General features: G+C 39.3%; 1 protein-coding gene across 1 annotated transcript; it reads right to left on the bottom strand.

Annotated features, from left to right (window-relative positions):
* Nucleotides 1-2,083: 2,083 nt before the first annotated feature.
* Nucleotides 2,084-15,820, bottom strand: GPR143 (G protein-coupled receptor 143). Its single transcript, XM_042810224.1, has 8 exons — nt 15,547-15,820; nt 13,740-13,849; nt 11,288-11,382; nt 10,420-10,512; nt 9,701-9,810; nt 7,024-7,132; nt 4,415-4,532; nt 2,084-2,736 (listed from the first exon to the last, which is right to left on the bottom strand). Exons 1-8 carry the CDS (start codon nt 15,788-15,790, stop codon nt 2,437-2,439), a joined length of 1,179 nt encoding a protein of 392 aa, XP_042666158.1. The 5' UTR covers nt 15,791-15,820; the 3' UTR covers nt 2,084-2,436.
* Nucleotides 15,821-27,890: the final 12,070 nt, after the last annotated feature.

The raw sequence follows: 27,890 nt of genomic DNA, 5'->3' as shown, positions 1-27,890 counted from the left end.
TTGTTATATGGCGAGGCAAGAACAAGGTTTGTGTGGCATTAAATCACACATGGTTGCAACTGAGCAGAACTGATTATCATTTCATGATAATTTCATTAAGCTCTTGAGGAATGCATACCTCATGTATATCCACAAGAAGTTGGGAGCAGCAGATAGGAAAACTCTCCCAACACCCATTTGTTTTATGTCAGAAAAATGCTATCAATGTAGCAACTATGATTAGTTGTCTGTCTTCAGCACTTGAATGAGCCCTAATCTTTCACAACACCCTAGTAGATTGTTGTCTCAAGGACAGCCTTGAAAGGCCAAAAAAAGGCAAGCAAAGCACTGCCCAGGGGTGGGTGCCATGTCTCTCCTTGTGCCTCATATACCCTGCAGCAGCAAAATGAAGGACTGAACACACCAGCTGTTCAGCCCCATGGCAGGGCCTCTCCCAAGTGCTTGTGTGTCACAGGATTCTTCCCACGAAGCCAGAGGCTGTTTATTTGGTTTTCGGGTTTGGTAGCTTGGCCCACACCCTAGCATCTGAAAAGGCTTACCAACAATTCCAGCTCCGCCTTTTTCCTGCTCTTTTAAACCATACTTCGATGAGTCTTGCACAGAAAATGTGTCTCTGTTTCATAAAGATCAGCATGCTCTGCTTCCCGAGTCCCTGTGCTTTCTCTCCACATTTAGCTAGAAAAGAAATTACCGTATAGGCAGAGGAACAGAATTTCTAGGGAAAATACTGAAACTGCTTAAAAATGAAGATTTGGTGATCTGCCAGTATTTCTGACAACTAAAACAGGAATGTAAAGCTATAGAACCACAAAGGTTTCCACAGGGCACAATTTAAATGATTTACTACAAACCAACAACAGTTCTATAATGACCTGCCCAAATAATTACCAGTTCATTGTTTCACACCTTCATTTTAAATGATTAATTCAAGAAGGCAATTTATTTTAAACAGTGAATCAATATTTTAATGTATAGTTTCTACCAAGTCTGCTTCTCTAACCATCCTGGGATTTTCCTGAGTAAAGCATAGACTTTGTGCTACAATTGCTCTAACCTTTCAGCTGTCTTTCAGGCTGTATTTGTTCTGTTGTTTGTTTGGTTTTTTTTTTTTTTTTTTTTTTTTTTTTTTTTTGTTACAATAGCTGAGACTGAATTGGGTTTTAAAAGAAAGGTATGGACAGCCTGTGAAGTTCAGTCAGAGCAGATATAAAAGGATTTAGAGAGCAAATTTTGCTTTATGCCCAGACTTGGCCACATATGGAAGGAAGGGAGAGAGGTTAGCTGAGGATGAGAGGCTTTTAATGAATTGCTGGTCACTTTGTTTGGTAAACAGCTCCCAGGAGGACTGTGCTTAGCTGTGTCATTTCTAACTTTGATACGAGATTAAAAGCCTGGAAGAGACATCATCATCATTTTTTTTCTTCTAACTTTTCAACCAAGTTTAGGAATTGTTTGGGTACTTAGTGCAATGTACAAACTGAGATCTGTAACTGAGGAGATACGGAGAGTAGATGTGATATTTCTCCATTCTGCAACTTGAAGGCATAAAATAGAGTACATGTTGGAGCAAGAACTAATGATTCCATTAATTCTATTTTGATGAGAAAGAACTATTAATTCTATTCATTCTTTTCTGATGACCACTCGGATCATGTCAATGTTCTTTGCAAATATTATCTCTTAATGCAACTATCAGTCATAATTCTTACAGGTATATATAAGGATCAAACTGAATTCAAATTGAAAAAATAATCTGTAGAGCTGTTTTTTTCTTGAACCGGCAGAACTGGAGCCCTTATTCTGAAACCTTCTTGAAGCCTCAGCTCCAATTCATGTCTGAATTTGTTTTAAAACACATTCAACTCCCTAGATAAAAACAAGCTGAAAATTAATATAAACAAGCTAAAAGAAGACTTTGACAGTGAAATTCTGCACAAGCAGGGAAGTCTGTCCTTATGGCCAAGTTTGCTGTCACTCATGTTTTACTAGAGTAGTTTACAAGGGTGGAAGTTGTGTCTCAGAGCAGTAATTCAGGGAATTTTATGCTGAGCAAGGCAAGCAAGGGAAGACATTTAAAAAACCACCATATTAATAGTCTGTTTATTTAAACAAAAGACTCTTCTACCATACGGAGGTTACAGGAGAGATTGAAAGAAAACAGATGAATCATAAGGAACAGATCCCTGCAGAGACACAGTCCTGCTAAAAGCTATCAGGCCTTTGTAACTTGCTACACATCTCTTACAAAGCAAGTGAAGACATTAACTATCTTTTCTCTGCATCTTACACAGTCTCACAAACGAACAAAAGCTACAGGAAATTAAACTGAGCCATCAGGCACAAACCAAATTTCAGAATGAGCAATGATTCACACAGTGCCATGGTTTTGTGAGTCTTGACAATGGGAGAAGTGAGATTCAGCTCTCCACCTATAAGCTACCAGCCCTGGTAGATGGGAGAGCTCCTGGTCAACCTGTCATCACCGCTAGTGTTACCTTCAGACAACATGCTTATAGCCTCATCAGTCTGCTGGCTATCAGTGGAAGATATCTTCTTTGAGTCGTGAACATTGCTTTGGTAGTTCACTGGTGAGGGATAGTCATTGTCACCCACCGTTGATGAGGACATTGATTCCCAGGGTATTTCTCTCTTCTGCCGTTTCAGGTCCACTCTCCATCCTGTCCAGCCATAGAAAGCTAATGTGAAGAGGAAGCCTTGCATCGGATTAAGAATCCCCTAGAAAAGAGCAGTGCAACACAAGTTACATCAGCAAGGCTTCATTCTCAATTCCAGCAAAACGTTCTGCATGCATTAACAACTTCCCTTACTCTGAATAACTGCTGTCTTTAGAAGATGATAACTGCACGCAAATAAAAGTGTACATTTTTCCTACTGCAGACACAAACAAGGCAGAGTGAGAAACTACAACCTGTTGTTTCTGAACACTAAGGTGTTCCTTGTGCACCTTCTGCAGCATAGGAAGTTCCGCACAAATGTGCGCAAGAACTTCTTTACGGTGAGGTGACGGAGCACTGGAACAGGCTGCCCAGGGAGGTGGTGGAGTCTCCTTCTCTGGAGATGTTCAAGACCTGCCTGGATGCCTACCTGTGTGACCTGCTGTAGGGAACCTGCTTTGGCAGGGGGGTTGGACTCGATGATCTCTGGAGGTCCCTTCCAACCCCTACGATTCTGTGATTCTGTGATTCTGTGAACAGCAGGCATCAAATGGTTTTCTAGCATGAATTTTAGCTGGTCAATTCCCAGTGTGTTTTTAACATTCCTTACAAGCTCCACATTTTTTAATTCAGAAAAGCAAACATTTTACTCTTCACTAGAAGCCAAGTCAAATCTATGAGAATAGACATTAGCACATCCAGGCAAATTTTTTAAAATAGCAGCAATTGAACTGTCTGGAATTGTTGCAGATTTCTAAGCCAGTGAAAACGTCCATCAAAACAGAATGCAAAACGAGGGAGAGACACTGAAAAAGAAAATCCCAAGTGATTTCCAAAAAATCTTCTGTTCCCACTGCTTCAGGATGTGCGACAAGTAAATGGTTTTAGTGGTTATCTTTCTTCTCACAGGAATATCATACCTTTTTTACAGCCAGTTTAAATAATAGCTCAGCAGGTAGAGCTGACTGTGTGCTCTCGCAGTGAGCAAGAGTAAGGTCCCTGTCACACGAATGTGTTCACTCCTTGTCAGGGAGAAGGCTGCAACAAATCAGTTGCATGGTTTAACTTTCCAATATCAGGCAGCTCAAGAGCTTAAGTGCACAGAGCATATTCAGGCCTCACAGGTATTTAACAGCTTCAGAATAAACCTTCTTGAAAAAGGAACCTGCAATATCACCTCTGTAAAATCCCTTGTCAAATATTCCAACAGAAAGAGAGAAAAGTACAGGAAGACCCCAGTATCTTATAGCTATATTCTGGTGTTTTGCTTTTAAATTCCATCATGTATTTTCCCCTAATAGCTGACCAAATGTTACAAGACGTTATTTCTTAGATAGAAATACAGTTTCTAATAAAGAAAACTGTAGCTACAAACAGACTATTAGTGGACAATGCCCATTTTTTGGGCAAATCTTCAAGAAACATGAACTAAAATTCGCAGCTTGTCTTATGACAGAGGTTAGAGAAGGTAGACCATAAATGATTGCAATGGTCTGTTCCAGATCTTAAAATGGGTAGCAATTACTCATCACATACTCCTGTAAATGGGAGAAAATCTCGGCCTTTGTATCTTTTAAGCAAAGTTTGTACGTTCCGAATGACCGCTCCTTCCTTTCTCTTACCTTTGACTTTTCTTCCCTGATTTTCTGAGCTTTTCCCCCAAACCCACTACGCTGGCGCTGTTCCATGAGTCTTACAGAAGTGATTTCAAAGACTGAGAGACACCATGGTTGACCTACCATTATAATCCATGTAATCAGTGCAGCACTTCTAATGTTTTTCAAAGGTGTTTCATTGATATCTGGCTGCATTTCGAGATAGAACAAAAGGCTCTCATTGATGATATTAGATGACCAGCTATTGCAGGAATAAAAAGGACAAATAGAACAAAACAGTGATATGTAGATATGTACATATATGTAAAATACAAATTACTTACAAATTATAGAAATTAGGAACCTTAATAAGGAGATTTTTTGTTGGTTTTTTTTAACATTAATTCTCAATGTGAAGGGACCCAATAGTTCTCCCTGTGCTTATGATCAGAAAACAGACTCTTACTTCCCACCCCAGGCAAAGAAATCCATATGTCCATCAGAATTAAACCTGATCATGCACGCTTACTGCACTGAGATTATAAACAACTGTGATCTACAATGGGAACATAACGGACAGTGACTTCTTTTGCTTGTGTCTTGAATGTATAATACAGTTAAAGGAATACAAACATATGCATATACACTACAAAAGACTGTATAAACTCCAGCATCTCTAAAATTTCAAGGTGATATTTGAGTAGATTTTCAAGATGTTTGTTAAAAAAATCTACAAAACAAAACTAAGTTCAACTTTAAAGTCCTTGAAAATGACATTAAATTTTAAGAATAAAGGCAATTTCTTTTTCTAAAGTAGGATGAGCATAATTAAACCTCATCCTCCAAGAGAAAATGAGAACATGATACACTAAAAAAAGGTTATAGTCAATGGTTCCAATTTCTAACGGCTCCTAAGCAGTCAGAACAGCTTTTCCGCATATTTCTACAGGTACTTCAGGAAGGAAATGACCAACACCCGTATCATATTTTCTGAAGGGATTTGTGTTTATGTTATTTATAAAACAGATCCTATGTTTTTTTCACAGTCTAAAATCTTCTGCTCATCTCTCCCAAATATACAGTTTTCTCTTCTACCCCATATTGCTCAAAATTTCCTTGACCAACTCATCTCCTTTTTTGACCACTGGGATGGAACAGCATCTCCCCTAAGCTTCTAAGATTATTCTGTCTCAGCCTTTCTGTACAGTAACCTCTGAGCTTTTACACTCTAAAGCTTACATTTTATCAGCAGATTAAAAGAAAGCAAAAACAAACAAACAAACAAAAAACCCAAAAAACAAGAACCACTTGTTTTGTTTGTTCGGGTGTTTTGGTTTGGTTTTCTTGTAATAGGAAAACTCATAATGAGACAAAAAGGAAATAAACAGTCAAGCCCACTGTGTCCATGAGGAGTTGCTCCTTGCATTCATGCTTGCTCCCAGTCTAGCAAGCTGACCACAGTCCCTTCGGTTGTAATGCACTTCTGTGGTGCCTCCAGTACAATGTTCTTTCTTTCTGTAACCCTAGTAGCCTGGATAAAACTCTGTTCCCTGTTATTTACAGCAATTTCCAGCATGCCATGCTTCAGGCTGCTTTGCTACTCTCAGTGCCCTGCTCCCACTGACTATCCCACCCTTCCCAGAAGAAACTTGTTTCCTGAGAAATGACCGGAGCACTCAAATATACAGCAGCAAGGACAAAATAGAAAGCAGCCTTTCTCCCTGTTCAGCCTTTTAAAGCAATGAAACATGCATTAACGTACCCATGTATGAAACAATCAAATACTTGCACAAACTGGGAAATTTGGCCATCTTTTCACTACTTCTAGGCTGCTTCCTACCTCCTTCCCTTGCTTGTGTTACCCACGTAGGTGAACACTTTTCAGCAGTGACCATGTCTTGCTAGCTCACTGCAGAGGCCCACATAGCATGGATCACTCCCTCATCTGGTGCCTTTAATATTGTGTGATGATTGTAAAACTGCTCCTAAAGCAGGGCTTCTTTCAGTTCTCTCAGTTTTGCTGAGTGCATCCAGCACCTTCAGTCCCATCCACCACTACAGCATCTTTCACACTGGATGGTGCTGCTAGAACAGACATGCAGGGGATTTGGGAATGAGGTATGGGGCACCCTCCCTCCTCCCACATCTTCCTTGTGCCCTTCTTCTTCCTCTCCCTGCCCTACCACAAACTGCTATTTTAGTGGAGGAAGGTGGAATATCAGAAAAAAGATCAGATAATGAGAAATTTCACACACAACACACTGAGATTTCTTTTCTGGTGTGTAAGTCTGTATTTCCAGCCAACACTATACTTGTTTCACACACTTGAGAGCTGCAAACTATAGAGATGATGCATCATATAATCATAATCAGAGCCATAAGCATGCCCTAGAAGTGTATTTACTGTAAGTTTTCAATGGCATGTTTGATGACAAGCATGTGGAGTGAGCTCTGGGGAATCTTGCTGCAGTTTCAGACAGCTTTAGGTTGCATTCAGCTTTTTTTTTTTTTTTCTATTGTTCCTCAGTGTCATTGTTTTCCTGTTGGTTAAACATTTTTATCATTTCCTTGCAGCCTTGTGATGCTACATGAGTGATTCAGCTAATTTGAGAACTAGTTTAGAACTGTCTTCCTTAGAAACTTTCCCTTCCAACCTTAAGGACAAGCAAACGAAATAACCCATCAGATTCTGTTCTTGTCCCCAGTTGTTTCAATCTGGGAGAAGGCAGGTTAAAACAAAATGCATCTCTTACCAAACAATGAATACCAGCATAATTTTGAAAAAGCGCATCTGGATCTCTGTCCCCAGCCGTCTCTCATTCTCTGTGTAAATCCCTTGTCTCCCTTTCAGTAAAGAGGCAACTGGAAAGTATAAAGTTGTGTTCATTAATATACGTACATCTCATTATTTGTAGGTACAAGGATACAGAAAACAGATGTCTGTAAAGAGGGAACAAAGGAACCAATGGGTTTGTCTCCAGCAGCAAATGTCATACATAGCCTAATCCTAAAGATTAGGACAATCCTAAAGAAGGACATCCACTAAGGTTTCCTGAAGTAGGTGGCATCCCACTAGCAGTTTTTTCTTCTCTCAGTCCCATCGAAAACAGAAAATAGTATGGTCAGCACAATTCTTTAACAAGAAGGTAGTGCTTACGCTTCTCTATGATGTTCGTGATGTAAGGAAGTATTTATTATGTGATGTTCAGACTGAGACAGAATACAGTCAACACTATTATACACTTCATATGGAACTGTGACATGAAGACATAATTGACTACTACATCTCTAGAACCTGACACTGTAATGCCAACAAAAATAGACAGATAAGCAACATACTGCTCAGATACCAAGGAATCGACATATGTACTCACACAAACATACTCATTGTGTATTTTCCCATAAAAGGAACAAACTTTGAGAGATTATCCAATTCATTCTCAGCCTCTAAACACTGCAGCTAGATCTAGGTATGGCTGTTTGCAGCTTCAGCAAACTAGCTGAAAAATCAGGAACACACAAAGAATTCCTCAGCCAGGAGATTCTAGTGCTCCATCTATCCTTAACATTTTTTGCTCCCTAACTACTTCAACATCCTTTCTTTAACCTGAAGCTCAATGTTTATTTACTATTCTCTACAGCCAAAGAGAAATTCTGTTGTTAAGAAACAGCTAAATTCCCACTTCATTACATTCTACAGGTCTCATGATGTAAATCTTTTTTTCTTGTTGTTGTTCTCTTGTTGCTTTTCTTCATCACTTTTATTAGACAGTGGAGAGAAACTGCAGGATGTTTGAGAAAAGTATGCTTGCAAGACTTTAGAACAAGGAGACACAAGACATCGTCTTTAGCAACGTGCATTTCTGAAAGTATGAAACAAAATTTGATCCTTAGCACCTACATGAGCAGGTAGCAGAGGTAATACAGACACAAATATTAAAGTAGCTGTACAGGTAGGTACTTTAGCCACACAGTCTGCCAGAGGCATGTGAGCATATGTGCACATACCTACAAAATGCACACATACATAAACACACATGGATGCACATCGCATACAAGCACAAACATTTATTATTTATGTTCTCATTGAAGACCTTTGCTGCTGTCTGTAGAAAATGTATTGTCCTCTCTTCTATAGGACATGCTGAAGAAGGTAAGTTTACCATTTACCTAACTACTGATTTCAATACGCTCAAAAAAAAGTCTATGCCTTCAACCCACACAAATACAGCAGCTAATGCAGAGTGGAGGAGTCAGCTTACTGACTGTTTTTAGAGACCAAAACATCAGTTACAGGTATTTTTGATTATTTAAAATTTAGGCTAAAGCTTATCTTTTCCCTATAGAGCATTTTGGTCCCAGCCTTTGGAGGTAGCACATGTTTTCTGTTTGCTCATGCATAGAGACATTATTCTAAACTAAAATACAAAAACCAAAAACCATTATCCTGTATAAATTAGGCAGAGGCTTGCTGAGTGCTATCTCAGAAATGCAGGTTACAAGACTAAGATAATACAACGATGCAAATATGGTTTGTCTTTTGTACCAAGTATGTAGCAGCGCTCTGGGACTCTGAGATAAGTGAAAAAAATAGAAGGTACCTCCATAAAGGTAATTAGTTGTACTTCAATATGTAATTGGTACAGTATTGTCTACATCTATAAAACTTGGCAGTGTAACATCAGCAAAAACAGGCAGATATTCTACATATAAAATATATTTTTAAAATATTCCATGGATTTTGTCAGCTACTCCTTTGATGATGGGCATTACTGAGGAAAGCAGTGCAGATGGGATGAAGACTGAACTCAAAACACAGTCTCTTCTGTTGCTGTTCTTAAATATTGAATGTGTAGATTATAAGTATGAATTCAGGCACTGAAAACATCTAGCACTGATCATGTTACATTAAAAGAATTAATTGAATTTGTTACTTTTTTTGCAGTCACATTTCTTCAAAGTGCCGGATGCTAAATCAAACAGGAGCTTCATGATCTCAGCCAAGTTGTGCACAATTCTCACTTGTTTCATAATCTCAGAATCAGGAGTAACAAAATTCTGATCCTTCCAAAATATACACTGGTACCAGTATTGTAGTACCATCATATATGCACCATATGCTGCCAAAAATACTTCAAATCAAAAGTAATTTAGTAACATGGAAATAACTTTGCCAGTCTGCAATAGTAAAATCTAAAGCAGCCTAACTTCAGTAAGTGATCAGTGTACCTCTATTCTAATTTTCTATTGAGATTGTATCTCCATTTTGGTAGGTAATACTCTTCTACTCTCAACTGCATCTGTTTTGATATAATGAGGAGCTATTCCATACCCTTAGATACCCAGGCATTACTTTTTACTTCTACTTTACTTTTATTTCTATTTTGCTAAATAAGATGTATGCATTCATGCTGGCCATTAGGAACATACCTGCAGTCACTGTCCTTCTGAACAGGACTGGGTTGACCACCAGCACCAGCAGGAGCGGGGCATAGGTTGTGATGTAATGTGGGATTGCGTGCTCCAGGCCTCTTTCACAGCTGAGAACAAATTATTAACACATTATTCATTATTTTCTTTCCACATCTGACAGTCTCAGCTATTTCATCATTGTCACATTTAACTAAAACCAAAAACAAACAAGAAAACAAACATGAAAGGAATTAAACAAACAGGTGCTAAACTTTTAATTCTCGAATTTTCACAACGAATTCACACAGGACACAAAGTTGATTATTAACTCGCACCATCTGTGACTTCCCCTCAAATTTAAAGGAGTAAATACAAAGCTAAAACCAGGAGCAGAAAAACAGGAGTGGACCAGTATTTCATGCCTGCAGCAGCTCTGTGCACTATGTCCCCTTCTTGGGCATCATGACCCTGCAGCGGCTCACAGCAGGAGCTGCACCACAGCACTGAAATGCATCACAGGGCATGAAGTGTCTGGGAAATATCTTCAGGGCCCACTGAAACCCAGGATGCATGGACTGAGTAGGAGACATTGCTCAAAGATCCAAAAAAAAAAAAACCAAAAAAAAAAACAACCAAAAAAACAGTACTTGGATGTCTGTCTCTAACATTGATGAAAAGACATTCAAATGACCACAGAGTACCAGGGTTTTGGAGTCTGCTTTCAGAGGCTTGCTCACCTGGAAAGGGATGGGTAATAAAGCAGCGCAATGCCCTCAACGCAGAGCAAAACTGCCAGCCCCCAGGCCATCATGTGGTACAGCACGATTGTACTGGAGGAGGAAGCAGGAGAGAGGTTATCAAGGACACTAACTCTCACACGGCAGTGTTAACATAGGATAGGTGTGAGGTGAATAATGCCAGCAGCACACTGAGGAGGGAAGGAGGGATAGGGGCCTTTCAGGAGAAAAGGGAAATCCTGGCGGCTGGACAGGCTTGCACACAGAAGTGTCATATCCTCCAACCAGAGGCCAGAAGTCTCTCCCCTGTTCCCACATCTGCAGAAGGAAACCCTGTGTCCTTCACTGCTCCTGCAGACAGCACATTCAGGAATTAAAAACAGAAGAAGGGAGCCAAACAGCCAACCGAGCACCCTTCTGAAGGCTGCAGAGAACTGTTTGATTTGGAGAGTCAGACACTGCTCCCACCTGAGAGAGGATCATACCTCTGTGCTTAAAAAATCTTTCATTGCTGTTTTATATTAATGTTAGCACTTCTGTCACAAAAATCAATATCAAGTACAGAGCAGAGATAAAAACAGCATCTTGTTGCAGTAGTGTTATAATGCCCAACCTACACCCTATTTTTCTGAAAGTTAAATAAATTCAGTTACATTTAAATGCTAGTTAGGCACAAGCAAATCAATATCCAAGCATTGCCCTTGCAATTGAAGCAGTTAGAACACCATTCACACAGATCATTATCTGGTAACCATGCGAACATCACGTGTTTGCACAGACTTCATTTATACCCTCAGATAGCTGCATGCAAACACGGATGTACAGCATGAGAAGTAAAATAGGACATTCAGAGCTTTAATTCTAGTACCTCAGTCCTGCTGATCTTCTTACCACCAAGTAAGAATCGACAGCATAGCAAAATAACCACCAGAAGCCAGCACTGTATAACAGCTGGATCCACATCTGCAAGGAAAAAAAAGGCAAATGTCACAGCTGCTTCTTAAACATTGCTGGAGGTGAGGGGAGACTCAAACCTTTTGCCTGGGGATTTGTTCTTTAAATGTGTGCATTTTCCAACTGAGATTTGTGAGGTATGAATTCTTACTGCAGTACTGCTGTAGCCAAAGGATCTGCTCCTAGGTAAACTGAGCAGTTTGCCTTGACAGCTTGTTCAGTTGTTTAGAAAACCTGGTGTTTGTTTACATCTCCAGTCTTAACCCTGAATGGCACAAATTAATCTAAAGTAAATTATTAAACGTTTTAACTTTAAAGATTAGTAATGAACATTTTATTTTAAAAAATCAGTATAGCATTTTAGTAAAATTTCATTTTTCAGTAGCTGAGGCATGAAAATATAACTGAGGTCTGCCTTCACCACAATGGTGGTGAATAGAAGTGCCTCTGTATCATGAGTTCTGTGTGTGATGGGTATTTTATCCACATTCAAGAACTTGAGTTGGTGTTACTACTGATAAAGATGATATGCAGAAAAATAGCCAACTCTGTCCATACTGAACTCCATAGCTAATTTTTTACAAAAATCCAAAGGAAACAAGTTCAAGTCAAGTTAAATTCCACTGCATTTTTGAGTTGACCCTATACATTTTTCCCATGAGCCTATAGAAGATAACTGACCTCTCTTAGACCCTGTTTATAAATTCCAAATCCTTTCCTGACAGGAGCTGGCTATTTGTAATGGTCTGGGACTATTTTAATATTCAGAATACCTTCCCTTTGAGCCCTGTTTTCAGCTCGTATCTGAATATCCTTTGTCACAGTTCCATAGTAGCATCCTTTTACACCTGGAAACCAACATACTTGTTACTGAGCCAGACATCAGTGACTTGAGTTCTACCATTCCTTCCTCCAAAGGTAAATCAAGCTGGGAAATACTTCCTTACAACAAGGGTATAGTTCCTATATCTAGTCATTTGTGACATGAATTATTCTGTATTTAATCAAAATACTAAGACATTTTAATAATACATAAGCCAGAAAATAAAATTCCAGTTTTCCTGCTAGTGCACTTTATTCACAATGCTCAGTATGTAACTTAATCTGCACTATTACATATTTGCTGCAGTTAAGAAATGTAGAATTTACTATATATAAACGCATACATACAAAAATAAACCATGAGGTCTTTCCACACATAAATTCCAACATAGTTTAGATGGTCGCCAAAATTAATAAAAAGCAGATGCACCTAAAAAACAAATTTTTCATATGCTATCTAGCTTCTTGCAAAATGCCAGATCTTGCTATAGAGTATCTATCTAAAGATCTCATTTGAAGGAGATGCTTCAGAGCCTCACTATTTGGAATTTCACTGACTTGTGTGTAAATGAAATAAAAAAATAGCACCAGAAGAAACCCAAAATAGAACCAGAAACATTTTATTAACTCACATGAGAATATGTTAGGGGAAGTAGGGTCATTTTTCATTCCAATATAATTAAATTTAAACTTAGCAAGTGACTCAATCTGCAGCACTTTCCTGGAGCCCAAGAAAGAGTAAACAAAAACTGCAGTAGACAGCTCTGCTGCTTGCCATTTAACCTGAGATCAAAATGAAAAACAAACAGTCTGCATACAGCATCCCTGTCACTGCTTTAAAATATTACTTTCTGTGGTAAGGGCCAGAAAGCAAAACTTAAGCCATATGGAAACGTGGTTTTCAAACAGGGCATTCCTGCTGCAAGATATTGATGTTGGCAGTTTCACCTTCTTTTAAGAAAAAAAATAATAAGCTTTTGTAACTCATAAGCAAAAATTAAACATGTATGATGGAAAATTGAGAACTAATAGGTGTGTACAGCTGATACTTGCTTCTGCCATTATGTCTGAAATTGTTATTATTTAGGCATATGAAAGAAAGCAAGTTGCATTTTGGCACATCTTATTTAAAAACTACAAGAGCTGAACAGTTTTATTTATAAGCAGCATATTTCTTTTCTATATTCTAAGCCTTGATTTGTTAAGATACTACCATTATTGCTGATGCGTGCATTCTTTGGCTACCCTACATTCCTACTGAGCTGAGGAAATTGGCATAATTATCTGTGTTTTAGTTAAAAAAAAAAAAAAAAAGTGACATTTTTCTTGTATACTAAGCTCAGATTTTATACTTCAGCCAATAGTGTGATTGTATTACTTCAAATTTGCACTTCTGTAACGCATCTGCATTTTCTTTTTCTATGTTCCTTAATCCAGAATCCACAACAGGGATTTAAGGAAATTCTAACCCCCTTTGGGACGCAGTATGTTGCCTTTTGGATCCTGTGTGAGCAAAGCAAGCAGGACTGTACCCCTGTACCTACCGCACTGCCCACGCAGAAGACAGAGGGCCACACGTCAGTCCCGTTGGCCACTGAGATGTTGGCAACAAAGCTCGGGAAGCCCAACCAGACGCTCGACCTGAAGATCACACCTGAAGAGAAACGCATGAGTGCTCTGTGCCTGTCAGCGTGATCACGGTCACATGCTTGCTGCTGGTCGCATGTTCTGCATTGCGGCCTGGATTCTGCATGCTCACAGGACTGTGGCTATTGGGGTGTGCAGTGCAGGCCAGATGCCAGGGTGAGGGCTTACAGAAAGCAGCTGTGAGCCTGGAGGACTCGCCATGTCATGCCACAAAGATCTAAGCCTCATTTATCTACAGATACTGTCATACACTTCCCTAAAGGGAATCAAGAGGCATTTAACGTATCTGCATTGCCAGCAACTAATGACTTACAATTTAATTTACAGATATTCATATTGCTAATGGTCATTTCTCTGCAACTCCTCATTTCAGAAGAATGTTATTTAACATTTTTCTCTGTCCTCATTTTTACAAGCAGCTTTTTTCCTCTCTGTCAAGGAGCTGAAAAAAGCATGGTTTCACTATTAGGTAAGAACAATACTGGCTTTTTGCATGAATTCAGTTTGCTCCTGAGGTTTAGTGAGTTTGCACCAACCCACAGCACCAGCACACCGTGCTTCCCACCCTCCAAGGTGAATCTAATTCAAGAACAACTGTGGATAAATAGTTTTTGTTTGCCTGTGAAAGAGAAAAGGAGAAAAATAACTTTTTCTGCTGCTGGCTTTATCTGACTGAGGTTAGGAAAGATTTATTCTCTGAAAGAGTGGTCAGCCACTGAAACAGGCTGCACAGGGAGGTGATGAAGTCACTGACCCTGAAGGTGTCCAAGGAACATTTAGGAGTTGTACTGAGGGACATGGTTAGTAGGGAAATATTGGTGGTAGGCGGACAGCTGGACTAGATGATCTTGGAGGTCTTTTTCAACCTTCGTGATTCTGTGGTTCTATGGTTCTATGATTGAAAGGCCTTTTTCCAGGTGCTCTTGTGCTCTTTCCATGTCTTTCTCTATCTTCCCATCCATCATCTGTTTTAATATTGGTTCTTCTTACGTACCATGAGAAGACCTGGCTAGGTGTGAAAGTGGAAAATGTGTAAAATCCTACTCCTTTCACAGGCAGCCAGAGAGACTTACACAACAGTACTACTTCAGTTATCTAAAATGAGAGAAAAGATGCTAATGTGGAAAAACTCAGCTTTTATTTCCCCCATATATGTCATGATAATTTCTGTCTAAGATGGCAGTAAATTCCAGGGCAGATTTAGACAGCCCATTGCTGGAGGCAGGGCTCCCTGCTAAGGGTGCTTCTCTGCTTCCCCATGCTGGCACAGTGCTGCAGTTCTACACACCATGCTGCCAGCCTGCTGTGTGCAGTTTCGGGTTGGTATGTGAACAGCGGCACTGACTCTGTTTGAGAGGATTTACAGACACGTGCAAGTATTTTCCAAATGCAGTCCAAAGGATCAGCTAAGTTGTGGAAGTCAGCGTTAGTTATTCATGTGCTCCCTCACTTCTGCTTCTACACCTTCCTCTAAGTGTCAGCCAGTGCAGAGTTTTAATTTGAAGTAGAGACTTTGTTGAAGATTTGCTAAGAACTTTTACTTTTAAAACTTAGCTATTAAGCAAGACCTTTCTCCCCTCCAGGCCTGCCCTTTTCTCATCTTGTTCAGCCCAAACCTTCCCCTGAACACACGCAGCACGTTCCCAACCATCTGCCAGCAGGGCATGCTGCAGCACACGCAAGGAACACCAAGATGGCGCTTACCTGAGCCACCGAGGATGTCACACACGGAGATAAGGAGAAGAATGGTGGAGGAGGAGGAGGCTTTGGGCATCTTCCGCAGGCTCTGCCCCTTCTTCGGCAGGAGCTGCAGGATGGTCAGCAGCAGGCTGGCTGAGGCGCTGCCAATGCAGACCGCACAGAAGATCTGGGGCTGGAAGCTCATCACAAGCTGCGTCGCTGCATCCCTGTTGGGGCAGCAGTAGGTTTCTAATCTGGGGGAGGCCATGAAGCATCCAGATGGTGGAGGGGGCCTGCGAGCAGAAGCCGCCGCTGTTGCTTCCAAAAGGCAGCGTGAGCTTTTTCTTCACCCTCCCCATTAGACCTTGGTGGTGAGAATCACGCGATTGAAGGATCATGTGCTGCTGCTGCTGGAAGTAAATCCCCTAGAGCGGCCTTTCTCAGCCTCTCCTAGCAAGGAGATCAAATCAGAACAACAACACACAGTGTAATCTGAAACATGCCCCATGCTTGCTCAGAGCCATTGGCAAGAGTTCACTCAAACCTTTCTGCTTGCACAGTGTGTGATACAGGAAGCTTTAAACCCATCAGAGCATTGGAGATGGCTTAAAATGAATAAGGATGGGGATACCAAAGAAGGAGCATTACATTTTAATTGTATTTCATTTTAGCCCCTTCCCACACATTGCACTTTAATTACTGAAAATTAATTCAAAAGATGGGCCTAAACACAATCAGTCTCAGCTTTTGCTGGGAGAGCAGGTCTATTAATCCACACCCAGACCCAAATCTAAATTTTAGGGATCCAACCCACCCACCTCTCTAATTAAAAAGAGAAGCACTACATCCTATCACTGTGGAAAGAGATTACCTTCAGGAAGCCATATTAACTTTATCCCATTTAAACCACAAGCACAGAGTCTTCTCTTCAGTCTGTGTTAAACCAGAGGTGGAAAATTCCAGGACTTTTGCTTCCACGAGAATATTTTTCTTTCTTTTTTTTCTTTTCTTTTTTTTTCTTTTTTCTTTTTAGTAAGGGTTTAATATGAAAACAGGAATTTGAGCTGACATGTTTGTTTTTTCTTTATAAGCTAACAATATCCTTTAGTCCTGTTAAATGTAACAGAAAATACAATCACAAATACAAAAATTAACTCTCCCCTCTCAGACAAATTTCAAATGCCCTGCATCAGACCTCACACCTCTGTAAACTGAATTTATAGGGACACATTGAGGAAACACAGAAGGGAGCATAGGTGAAGTGAATTGGATGCTAAATAACCATTGTGGATATTATAATTAGTCCTTATAAGAACAAATGGCCTAATGTTATTTTTCTTATCTTCTAATGCCCTTGTTTATATGTTAGCAGAAATTATGACACCTGACTGAGTGGCAGAGGGATGCTGTGTATATGGTCATTATGAAACATAGGCTTCAGCCACTAAGCTTGCCTACAGCAGAGAAATCAGTCTGGATGCACCAGCCCTGCCAACGCTGCAGCATCCAAAGAACAGCTTACAGATCCAGGTGTCCACACATCAGCAAGTGCCTCTGCATCCCACAGACACATTATTACTTAAAATAAAGCCATTGTATCCCACATATACGATACAAATACATATATATTAAAAGAAATGATGCTTGCTCTCATTGAAGGATTGCTTTAGTTTGCCTGATCTACATATGGAGCAGTATTATTTTTAGATTATTAGGCAGAAAGTGAAACTGCTCCATTGAAGCCTTTCATTGCTTCTCTGATTTTCTTGTTTCCCTCACTATTCCTATTGTCCTTCTCCTTCTTTAAAATGTTTGAAAGTGAGTCAAGTCGTTATCCTGGCCATCTGTCCTGGTTTCCAGATAGGAATATTTAGTGTATTTTGCTTGTTTCTACTTATCATTTGTTTCTACTGTTCTTGAGTATGAATTTACCACTGAATTATTTTGACTTCTCTATCTCTTTTGTTCGGCCACTTCAAAATCACTTGCATTTCTCTACTGCAGACTTACACCATGGAGGTTAAGATTTTATATCTGGTTCCCCTTTTCTCTCCACAGTTTTGCCAGCTGTGCACCCTGATCTTATTCTTTACTCCTCTAAGTGGAGGACTGCTTTTTAACTGCTTCATCTAGGTCACTTCTCTCCTACTCTCTCAGCATTTGATCACACATTTTCTTACAGAATGGTTATGTGATTTTTTCACTTCACATTTGTATTGGAAACAAGGAGTGTGACCTGTGGCAGAATGGATATGAAAAGAAAATAAAGTGATTAATGAGTGAATGGATACCTGCCATGATGCAAGCAGACGTGTCTTCACACGGGAACATCTGAGGTTAAATAGGAGGCGGATCAGCCAAACTAATGAGCCGCCCAGCATCTCAGCTGGTAAGAATGAGCTAATCTGGCCCTCACTGTTGCACTCAAAGCGTAAGAGTCACAACAGTCACAGAAATCCAAAGCTGGTTTGGCAGCCTTATACCTGAGATTACTTTGGCTTCACATGATTATGAAAATGAGAGGATAAAAGCCAGGGCCAACAGCAAAAGAAACAAAAAAGAATGAGCAGAAAGAGAAGAATTACGTTGCCTTGCTGAGGAACACTATTTGGTATTCAATACTACTTCAGTCTTAGTTCCTAGATCCCTTTCCTTGGAAATTATGGACACAGTTCCCACTGATGTCAGTGGTACCAAACTGACCTCATTCCTCCACCAAGGCAGTGTCTCAAATAAGTGAATGCAGTAGCTTGAAGACAAACATTAGCAGATGGACACGAAACGTTAAATTAAAGTGATCATTTTAAAAAACAATCAAACAGATGTGTGGAGCAAATACACTGCCCAAGACTGAAAGTTCCAGTCCTGTTTTTACATATTTGTAGCAATGTATCCAAAAAGGAGAAATACTGCACTCCTTACAAGGAAAACAAGCACATACTCCATATGCATAGCTTTCAGAAACACCCACTCGCACTCCCCTTGGACCCAGGAAATACCACTTCTGAGGTACAGTCTGTGTGCATCGTTAAGATGAAACACAGCCTTGTCTGGCTTGAAAGGAAAACAAACGTTTGCAAAAATATGACCGGCATGTATTTCTGTTCTTTTAGGAGTGTGGCACATCTTATGCTTGAGTATGCAGATACAGATGTTTTAATCACTGTTTTAATTAAATCTGGGGCTTAACTAAGGTAGAGAAAGCAGAAGAAAATGTGTTGACATAGAGACATTATTTATGTGTACAATTCAGTGAATATCTGCCTCCATTAAAGCTCCCAATAAAGATCTTTGTTATTCTGCAAATACAAAAACTCTATTTTATCAGTGATTCATGATCTTGAGTCTTTACTGGTCTTACACACATTACCTGGCGTGACATTTTCTAAATTGATGAAAGGTAGGCCTGTCAGCAAGTTGAATGGATGCAATAAAACCAGTCATGACCTTCCCAACAGAATCTGCAGTATGCTCTCTGAACATATAAATATTCTGTATGCCTAGCACAGTTCATTTTATCTGCACAGGCCTCCAGCAACTAGATTTACCTTATAAGAAACCTGACTACTTTTTATAGCACTTTTTACAGTCCTTTCCATTAGTATCACTACAAATTTTTAGACCTAGTTTTTAAACTGGCATTTCTCTCAATGCATAAATGAAATGAATTGAGAAATCCATACTTGATTATTTCTGCTTTCTGTAAATTTAGGCAGGAATATCAAAACAGTGATATTGAGTGTAACATCTGTCATAATTGTAGCAGCTATAGATTACACTGAAAGAATTAGAAGAAAAACAGTGGTATTAACTCCTTTCCCTCTGTGATTTGTATATAAGTGTATAGGTGTAAATCACTAATTTACATTTAAGGATGGTAAACATAATTATAAAAGGATAAAAAATGAATGTGTTTTCACTGCATAATGTTTTTCTTTTTGTTTCCTTTAAGAAAAAAAACATAAATACACAAAATCAGTGTACAATTGAACTGCTAAAAAAATGTGCTTATTTGACAAAAGAAATCATATTATATATATTTTATTCACTTCTTATACACCTTCTCCAGGAGAATGTTATCCTACTTTACTTCTCTGAACAAGCATATGCAAATTTGTTATGGAAACGGTGCCTCTTTTGCATTAAATACATAGGGCTTATATGACTGAAAAACAAAGTAACTGAAAAGAAAAAGTGCATTCATAAACTGAAGGAAAGAAATAGAGATTGGAAGAGCAAAATCTCCAATTCTATATGCCAGCGTTGAGCATATTAGTCTTTTAACTTGCATCAAGACAGATTTTGTGGCCACAATTCTGGAGAAATTCTGTCATTAATCATTGTCATCTTTATATGGAGATGTTGTAAAAGTAATGCCTCCTATTTTATTATGTTTGCCCACAGCATCTGAGATGGATGTTGGTAGAATGGCAGTAGAGATTGAACCCTCCCAGCAATATTTCATTCAATTTTGTTGCTGTGTAATAGATGAGACCTTGTCCCACACTTACACAGACAGTATAAGACACAGTTTGCATTGGAACAGCCTGCTGAAAAACACTGAAAAGAAAGAATATTATCCTTTTCACACAAAGTGATATTGAAAATCAGACCTTAATATTTCTAAGCATGCAGGCAATACCCTGATCCACAAGCATGTTCAATGTCTACCCTGTCCTCAGTACCTTCAGAAGATTCCCAAGGCACCACTGCTTGCACATTCTTTTTCAGAAATGTTGTTGAATCCCTCAAGAGAAATTAGATGAGACATTCTTATATCCTTATCACAGTTGTTAGACTTTATTTCCAGCTCAGTGTATATATCCAGACCAAAATATATGATAGAATTAATTTCACAGTACTTACAATGCAGAAAAAAGTCTCTAAGGATCTGCGAATTTTATCAATAAAAATGTCAGTGTACTATGGCCAGTAAGATGGCCTTGGTGAACACTGTAGCCAAATGTTGAAGGGGAAATACTGAAAGTCCAAGTGTACAGCTCAGGTACAGAGCTTAGTGTCTAGCCACTGCTCTTCTCTGAAATCCCACAAGCATCACTGGATTTCTATCCCTACCAATGGCTGCACAACTGACAGTCAGCCTCACAGCAACTTTGAAGGAAAGCTGCAACCTCCTCCTCAGCAAATTGTTGTCTGGTACTTTCTCAAAGGAGCAGGAAGCTCAAAAGCATGCTTTAGCTGGCTCAGAGAATCAAGAGGAAGCTCAACGGTAAGAATAGAAACGTGATAGTGCAGGAATCACTCTTGACTTTTCCATTCTGAAGATCATGATTCCCACGTTAGAGATGACCTTCCCAGCCTAGGGTAGAGAAATAAATGAGACCAACCCCTCAGCATCCAAGTACCTTACTGGGTATGATCTTCTGGTGAGCAGCAGGGCTATTCAGTACATTACATAATAGACTGGCTCCCTCAGGTACTTCCTGGGACCACAACCAAAAGAAGTTCGTTGGTCCTGAAACTGCTTCAGAAAATGCAGTGTTCTGAAAGAAACCATCTGTGTATCTCTGCTACTCCGTAATTCAGACTTTAAAAAAAAAAACATTTTTAAAACAAATTAACATTTGGAGCTGTAACAGGAGCTGAGTTCTCACAGAAGATGGGCAATAAAAAAAAAAACTCATCCTGTTTCCTCAGGATGTTACTAACAATGCCTCACTGCCGTGAGTAAATTCTATGCTGGAGACAAAATCCAGGTTAATGAAGCAATACCTCCTGCAGCAGCCTTAGCCTTTCAACTTAGAAAGGCTTATACCAGGAAAGATAACCTGAGTGCTGACAATTTTTCTCATTTGTATGACTTTGTAGGATTTCCTCAAACGTCCCATCAGCTGTTAGAACTTCCCTGCGTTAGACTCCAAAAAGAAGAGAGCGTTTCTATTCCTTTAATGTAAAAGGTCATGGCAGACTACGGGGAGGTAACATGCACAGTAAGAGTTCCTGCTCCTGTGTATTCCCCAGCACACTCAAACTGGCCTTGTATTTCTGTGATATTTCTAAATTCCTAAATTTTGAACCTAGATTCTCGTGCACACTTGTTTCAGGGCACCCTGCTGTAGTTCTGCTATTAACGACCTCATGCTGCACCCATGTTTAGATGTACGCTCACAAGATGCTATGACCTCCACCTGGACAAGGTTCAGGTTCTGTGTAATCATGCTGAGAGCAAAAGGCCGTTTGTAATGAAGGAGTTGTGGCTATTTATAGAATGCACCCAAAGATTTATTTACATATGGCTGACAGGCAGAAAAAAAGGAAGGTCTGTTTGGTGTTTGCTAGCAAATGAAAACAAAGTCCAAGTGAAAAATCGTAGATTACAAGGCCTTTCCTGCTCTCTCTGAACTCTTGCTTTTATTTACCCTTTAAAAAGCCTATTTCACAGCATTTGCTGCAGGCAGAACACTTGAAATCCTTCTGCTGGCATTTTCCCTGATCACCTCTGCTCCAGCTCTCATATTAGAATCATAGAATGGGTTGTGTTGGAAAGGACCTTAGAGATCATCTTGTTCCAACCCCCCTGCCATGGGTTAGGACACCTCCCACTAGACCAGGCTGTTCAAAGCCCCATCCAGCCTGGCCTTGAAAACTGTGTAAAGCTGGCCTGTTTCTAATTTAACAAATGTGATCCCATTAACATCAGAATTGTCACAAAGCTAACAAAAGGTTGAATATATATTTTTTTAATTTAATTGAAAAACATTTTCAATTTCCAGTGGCTTTCATTTCAGCCTCGAAGCTCCTAGTCACACTTCAATTCCATAGCTTAAATTCTTCATAACATAAGGTAGGTCTAAATAAAATGATTATGTTACCACAGTGAACATGAATACAACAGAAAGGGGGTGCTTTTTAATAGTAGTAACAAAAATCAAATTCTATCTATTAATCGGGGATTCTACAACGAATTCTTATTAGTTGCTTCAAACAAATAGCACATTAGTATTTGTATTACAAAAATGACTAGAATTTAGATATACGATGCTCTAATATCAGAGTTTAAATGCATTAAAGACTGCTTGTCAGCCTCGGAGGCTACATTGCTCAAGTAATTAAAATGGGGCAGTGCCATTTTTTTGCAGTGTAAGGACACGTGGCACAGCGCCATTTGTATAGAGAAAGTTAGTACACAGTGTGTTGTCAAGGAGGATGGACAATGAAAAACATTTCCTAAAGCACAAAGACAGTAATGCAGCAGTAAGAATAAAAGGTACAGATGGTGCTTCACTGAAATGATGACAAAACTTCTTAATACGCACATATGTATAGACAAAATATATGTAGCTATATCATGTGTGTATATATGCACATACTGATGAATCTCTTCCAAAACTGAAAAAGGGTGGCTTCATCCACAGTGTAACAGTCATTGCTCCATGTTATCCCCAAAACCACGTCCAGGCATTGCCTAGTTAGAAATGATAGCACGAATAGCACAGACTACCCATGTTTGAACCTGCATGCTGTTACCCTGCTGTTTAGTGTATTTATAAAATTATTGCCTGATATCCTGTAATATGATTTGACAAAGGGTCCTGATGCAGGAACTGGAAGATGTATACAGATGGCAAATGCACCATGGCCCTGCACATCACTTAACCTGTACCTGAATTTGACTGCCAGCAGAAAACCCCAGGGAAATCTGTTACCTGTTCACCTGTCCTTCTTAGCTTTATGTTGTCTTTGGATTCTGCTACCGTGTGAGGAGTAGCTCTTTTCCTTTTATACTTTTATTTGATTTCTAATCTTGTAATCTTGCAAGATCAAGAAAGTGTTAACTCTTGAAGCATGTTACGGATTATAGGAATCTGTGTTGGTCTCCTTTGTCTATAGGTCTAATCATTCTCAGGAGCTAAGCTGAGAATATTACTGTTAGCAAATTACGTGGTTTTTTTTCTCTTGGTCATTCACAGTCACACTGTTCCAAAGTGAGCTCTCCTACCTTCAGAAAATTGTTTGAAATACTAGGCATTTGTGATGATGTGCCACTAGTGTGTTCCCACACAGTACTGCGCAACTGTAAAAGGCAGCACTGACTGGCTTCCTGATAATGCTCCAGTGCTTGAAAACTCAGACTTTATGAACATGAAGAGCGTATCTACACCAGTGGTCTTGTGTACCAAGTATGGCCTTGTTAGGTACAAAATTTATTTGCATCCCTTCTGGTGTTTTGTACATGCTGCTTGTGTGCATTATTGGTGTCCAGTAAAGGTTTCCTTGCTACAATGAAACCAGACTGAGGATCTTTGACAGCAGGACTTTTACAGGACTGTACTGACGCAATTTGAGGATACAGTGATAAACAAAAGGAGTTCAGGAGTAAGCTCGACCTGTGCTTTTGACTGCCTATGTTCTTGGCAGCTCACACGATGTCTGTGCCTGCTCTAAGTCAACTCTTTCCAAGACAAGTCTATTGCAGTTGAATTTAGGCACAGGAACAGAGCAAATCCAGGCAAACCTGAGTTAATTCCTGTCACTTCGGCTCTCATTGATTCAGCATTGCAGGTAGGAACACGGAGATTTCTATTTCCTAAGTTTATCTTTGAAGTTAAGACCTGGACGTTGCTAAATTCATGGTTTACTCTACTATGGAAGCAGTCCATGTCTCAAGTTCCAGTACTCAGAGTAAGAACTGAAAACATTTTGAATCAAAACCTTCAGAGGATAGGCATACCAGAATTTCATACGAAATACTATTCTTCCACAAATTCTTTATAAAAAATCCTAGAAAAAGAACACAGAAGTATTTTTTTCTTCATGAAGAATTAAAGAAGTCAACATGCATCTGAATATTTCTCTGAAAGATTACGAACTTCTAAAGGTTTATCCAGCATTAATTATGAGCTGATGAAACCTTATTTGCAATACAAGAGAAACAAGACACACTTGGGAAAGCTTTTTAAAGTGCCTAAATCACAAAGGAGACATCCAGCAGGGATTTTTCAATGTGGTATTTTTCATTCTGGGAAAAGACATCATTTGTTGAAATTAAAAGTGTTCAGCAGAACAGCATGATTATGTTGAATTCATCAGAAGGAAGATGGCAGGTTTCCAAAGTAAACCCTCCTGGTTTCCAGCTACACCAGGATGTCTGTCTGTCTCTTGGGCTGCTACATAACCTGTTTCTCCAGGTTTCAGGACTTTTAGACTCCAGAGTAAACTGCCAGCAGCTTGTCACCTCTTGAATTATTTTATAGAAAATTACATCCACTTCTATACAGGAACTTCTATCACTGTTTCAGCTACTTTGGTCTTTGTGATGGTTATTTTCAAAGACACTCAAGTTTCACTGTGTGTTTCACTAAACATCCCATCAACATTAAAAAGAATTCATTTTTGCTACACGCACAACATATGCTTACAAACCCTACAGATTTCAACATTTATCTTATAGATTGTTGTGCCAGTGGAATTGACATCTACAGAGAACTCTCTGGGAATAAGATAAGTCTGTAGCTCAAACCTTGTGGTCCATTTTACCCCTTTAGCTGTCTGCAATCTCACTGGATTCACGGTATCCTCACAAAATTCTAGTCCCTAGAGAAAGGGTTTTTAAATCCTTCCGTCTTCACTGTAGATATCACAGTATAGGTACACGTCTACGTATCAACATTTCTTCCACCACTGGTTATTACAGCAATTCCGTAGCTGATTATGTGGAATAAGATGTGTTGGCACAATTAGCAGAGAGGCTATTTTGGCAAATGCCACTGACAATGTGTGCGAGTCCACTCAGACTCTCTGCTGGAGTTCTCTTTAAATGAGCTGAAGGAAATTGTATCGTGGCCCATCTGTTCTGTTTCATGCCCTAGTATCTCAGCTTAAACTGTAGATGAACTATGCATGTCCTAGGGCATCAGTTTTCTATTTCAAATGGCTGAGGTAGATGTGCTTTGTCTCCTCATCCAGCTATAGAGTTTGGTGGTAAGCTCCAAGAAAGCAGTGGTAACAAACAGTGGGTAATTGCAAAGGCTTAACTCACCTCAGGTCTTTACTCTGTTGAATGTGAAGCAGAAGCCTCTGATGCTTCCAGATGTCTCCACTGCTGGAGGGAAAAACAAACCAACCCAAACCAAGACCAGCCAGTATTGTAGGCTCTAGCACAATGATGGAAAGTATAATAGCTATTCCACAGTCATTCTGCAAATATCCTGCACAATTCAACGCCTTAAGGAAAAGATACGTGACAGCATACTGTGTTTGAGATTGTTAACACAAAAACCTACCATAGAGGAATCTATTCACAGTTCTGGCAGGCTCAAGGACTAAGCAAGGAGCAGGTATGCAATGTGTGCAACAAAAAGAAAGAAAACTTAATAAACCCCATATAACAAAACTTCACTTGAAATTATTAATTAAGCTTCAAATACTGAGGTCTGATCATAGATTAAACTTCAAAGTCTGAACACAGAAGTACTGTGGAAGGAGTAGAGTTCACTGCAGCAAGCTTTTGTTGTAAGAGAAGAGGGACTCAAAAACTGAGCTTGTGCATGGCTTAATAAAGTTTGATAGCTCCTTTGCATGGAAGGAGGAGGCATTTGAGAGTGTTTTTTTTTTTTTAATCATTGTAAAGTAGCTTTGATAATAATAATGGCACAGAAGGGAATATCAGTTCTGTAATATTGGTCACTGCTCTGACCTCAGCACAAAAAAGTCAGCTACTTGCCTCTACACATTCACATTCCCGCATTGCTAACACTGGTATATTCAGGCAATGCTTGACAAATGAAAACAAGATTTAAATGAAAAAGCTAAAAGACTTTGAGGGTTTTATTAGACAAACATAGCTACATTGGCATTGCTATATAAATGAAAACTATGATTTCAGTATGTATTTACTAAATCCTTTGTTCTTTATGACTAAAATGAAAACCTAAGAAGGCTGGCAGAAGCTATAGAAATTCAAGAAATGAAATTATCACAATATTTTAAGAATAGCATAAGTACAGCTCTCTAACTGGGTTCTGAACAAGCTTCAAATCCCACAGAGAATGAGAATATAAAAGACGTGAAGAAAAATGTGACTGATATGACAAGAGAACACATGTTGCCTTGATCTGGCAAAACTTACATGTGTGAGGAACTTTATATATGGGTCTTTTGGCTTTTCATTTATAACATTAAAAGAGAAAAGGAAAAACAAACAAACAAACAAACAAAACCAAAACCAACCCAAACTCAGTGTCTGAATGTTTTCCTTTGGAATCTTCAGTATAGACACCAGTTCCAGACTTTTGATGCCCCAGTATTAAAATCTGCTCCAGATTTCTTTATCATCCTTCATCACTGGCTTTATAAGACCAAGTCCAAAAGGTAGAATAGTAATGAAACTGTAATTTCTTACAGACAAGAAAAAGTTCCGGATGAAGAACTAGTGTTTGGCAGTTCATGATGAGGGGATACAAGCAAGGAAGACATTTGTGAAAGTACAATTTGCTCTTCTCATCTACGATGTATGCTATTACATTTCAAATGCATTTCAGTATGCATAATTTGGGATACATTAAATTTCAAATTATCGGTGTGCATCTTTCATCAGCAGCAACTGAACTGTACATTTTAGCTCTTTAAAACTTCTAGCTATGGATTGCTGAGTATACAAATTGCTGTGTGGACAATCTGATTTGCATTGTACAAACATAATAGAAGACTGCCTCAGATGAAAGAACAACTGGAGGCAGGATACAGAGAAAACTGAATCTCCCATTACCTGTGTTGTTTTTGCTGGTTTTTGGTTTTTTTTTTTTCTTTTTTTTTCCTTAAAAACAGCGTTTTTCTATATAGCAGAAAAGAATTAGAGAACAAACCTCAAAGTTATTTGAGGTCTCATATATTGTGATGCAATACATAGGTTTTGGTGTGAAGTTAGGACTCAGCAGGAACTATGTGTAAGTTGGAGCCATTTGAGTACCCTTCTCCACAGTCAGTCACCCTCAAGTATTTCTCTGCTGCCTATATATCCTCCAGTCTGCTGCTGCTCAATTCTGAAACTAGTTTTTTTCTTTGTGTATTAAGCACTGTTCTGTAGGTAATATCTGCAGGCATTAAAGAAACAAACTGTTGTCTTTAGAGAAAGGCTGGATGTTTTCTGAGGAATTTTACTGGGCTTACCTACACCCACCACAGGAATAAATAAACTGAAACAGCAGCTAGTAAGTCAGAATACATCATCACTGAGGGAACTGTGATTGTTCAGTCTGGAAAAGAGCAGGCTCAGGGGAGACCTTATAGCTCTCTACAATGACCTGAAAGGAGGTTGTAGTGAGGTGGGGGTTGGCTTCTTCTCCCCAGTAATAGTAATAGGATGAGAGGGAATGGCCTTAAGTACCCAGGGAAGTTCAGGTTGGATA

Source organism: Centrocercus urophasianus, unplaced genomic scaffold (assembly GCF_019232065.1).
Source record: "Centrocercus urophasianus isolate 14NV4802_14NV808 unplaced genomic scaffold, USGS_Curo_1.0 seq_12, whole genome shotgun sequence".
NCBI lineage: Eukaryota > Metazoa > Chordata > Aves > Galliformes > Phasianidae > Centrocercus > Centrocercus urophasianus.
The sequence above is the reverse complement of the archived record's forward strand: the minus strand, read 5'-3'. Positions and strand labels throughout refer to the sequence as shown.

Bases quoted from the DNA above. Each gene is read 5' to 3' on its own strand.
- GPR143 (XM_042810224.1), bottom strand. From the start codon at position 15,790: ATGGCCTCCCCCAGATTAGAAACCTACTGCTGCCCCAACAGGGATGCA. The intron at 10,513-11,287 runs GTACTAGAATTA...TTCCTCCTCCAG, and splicing joins AGAAGATCAGCAGGACTGAG to TACAATCGTGCTGTACCACA. The intron at 7,133-9,700 runs GTATGTTCCTAA...TATACTTTCCAG, and splicing joins CAGAAGGACAGTGACTGCAG to TTGCCTCTTTACTGAAAGGG.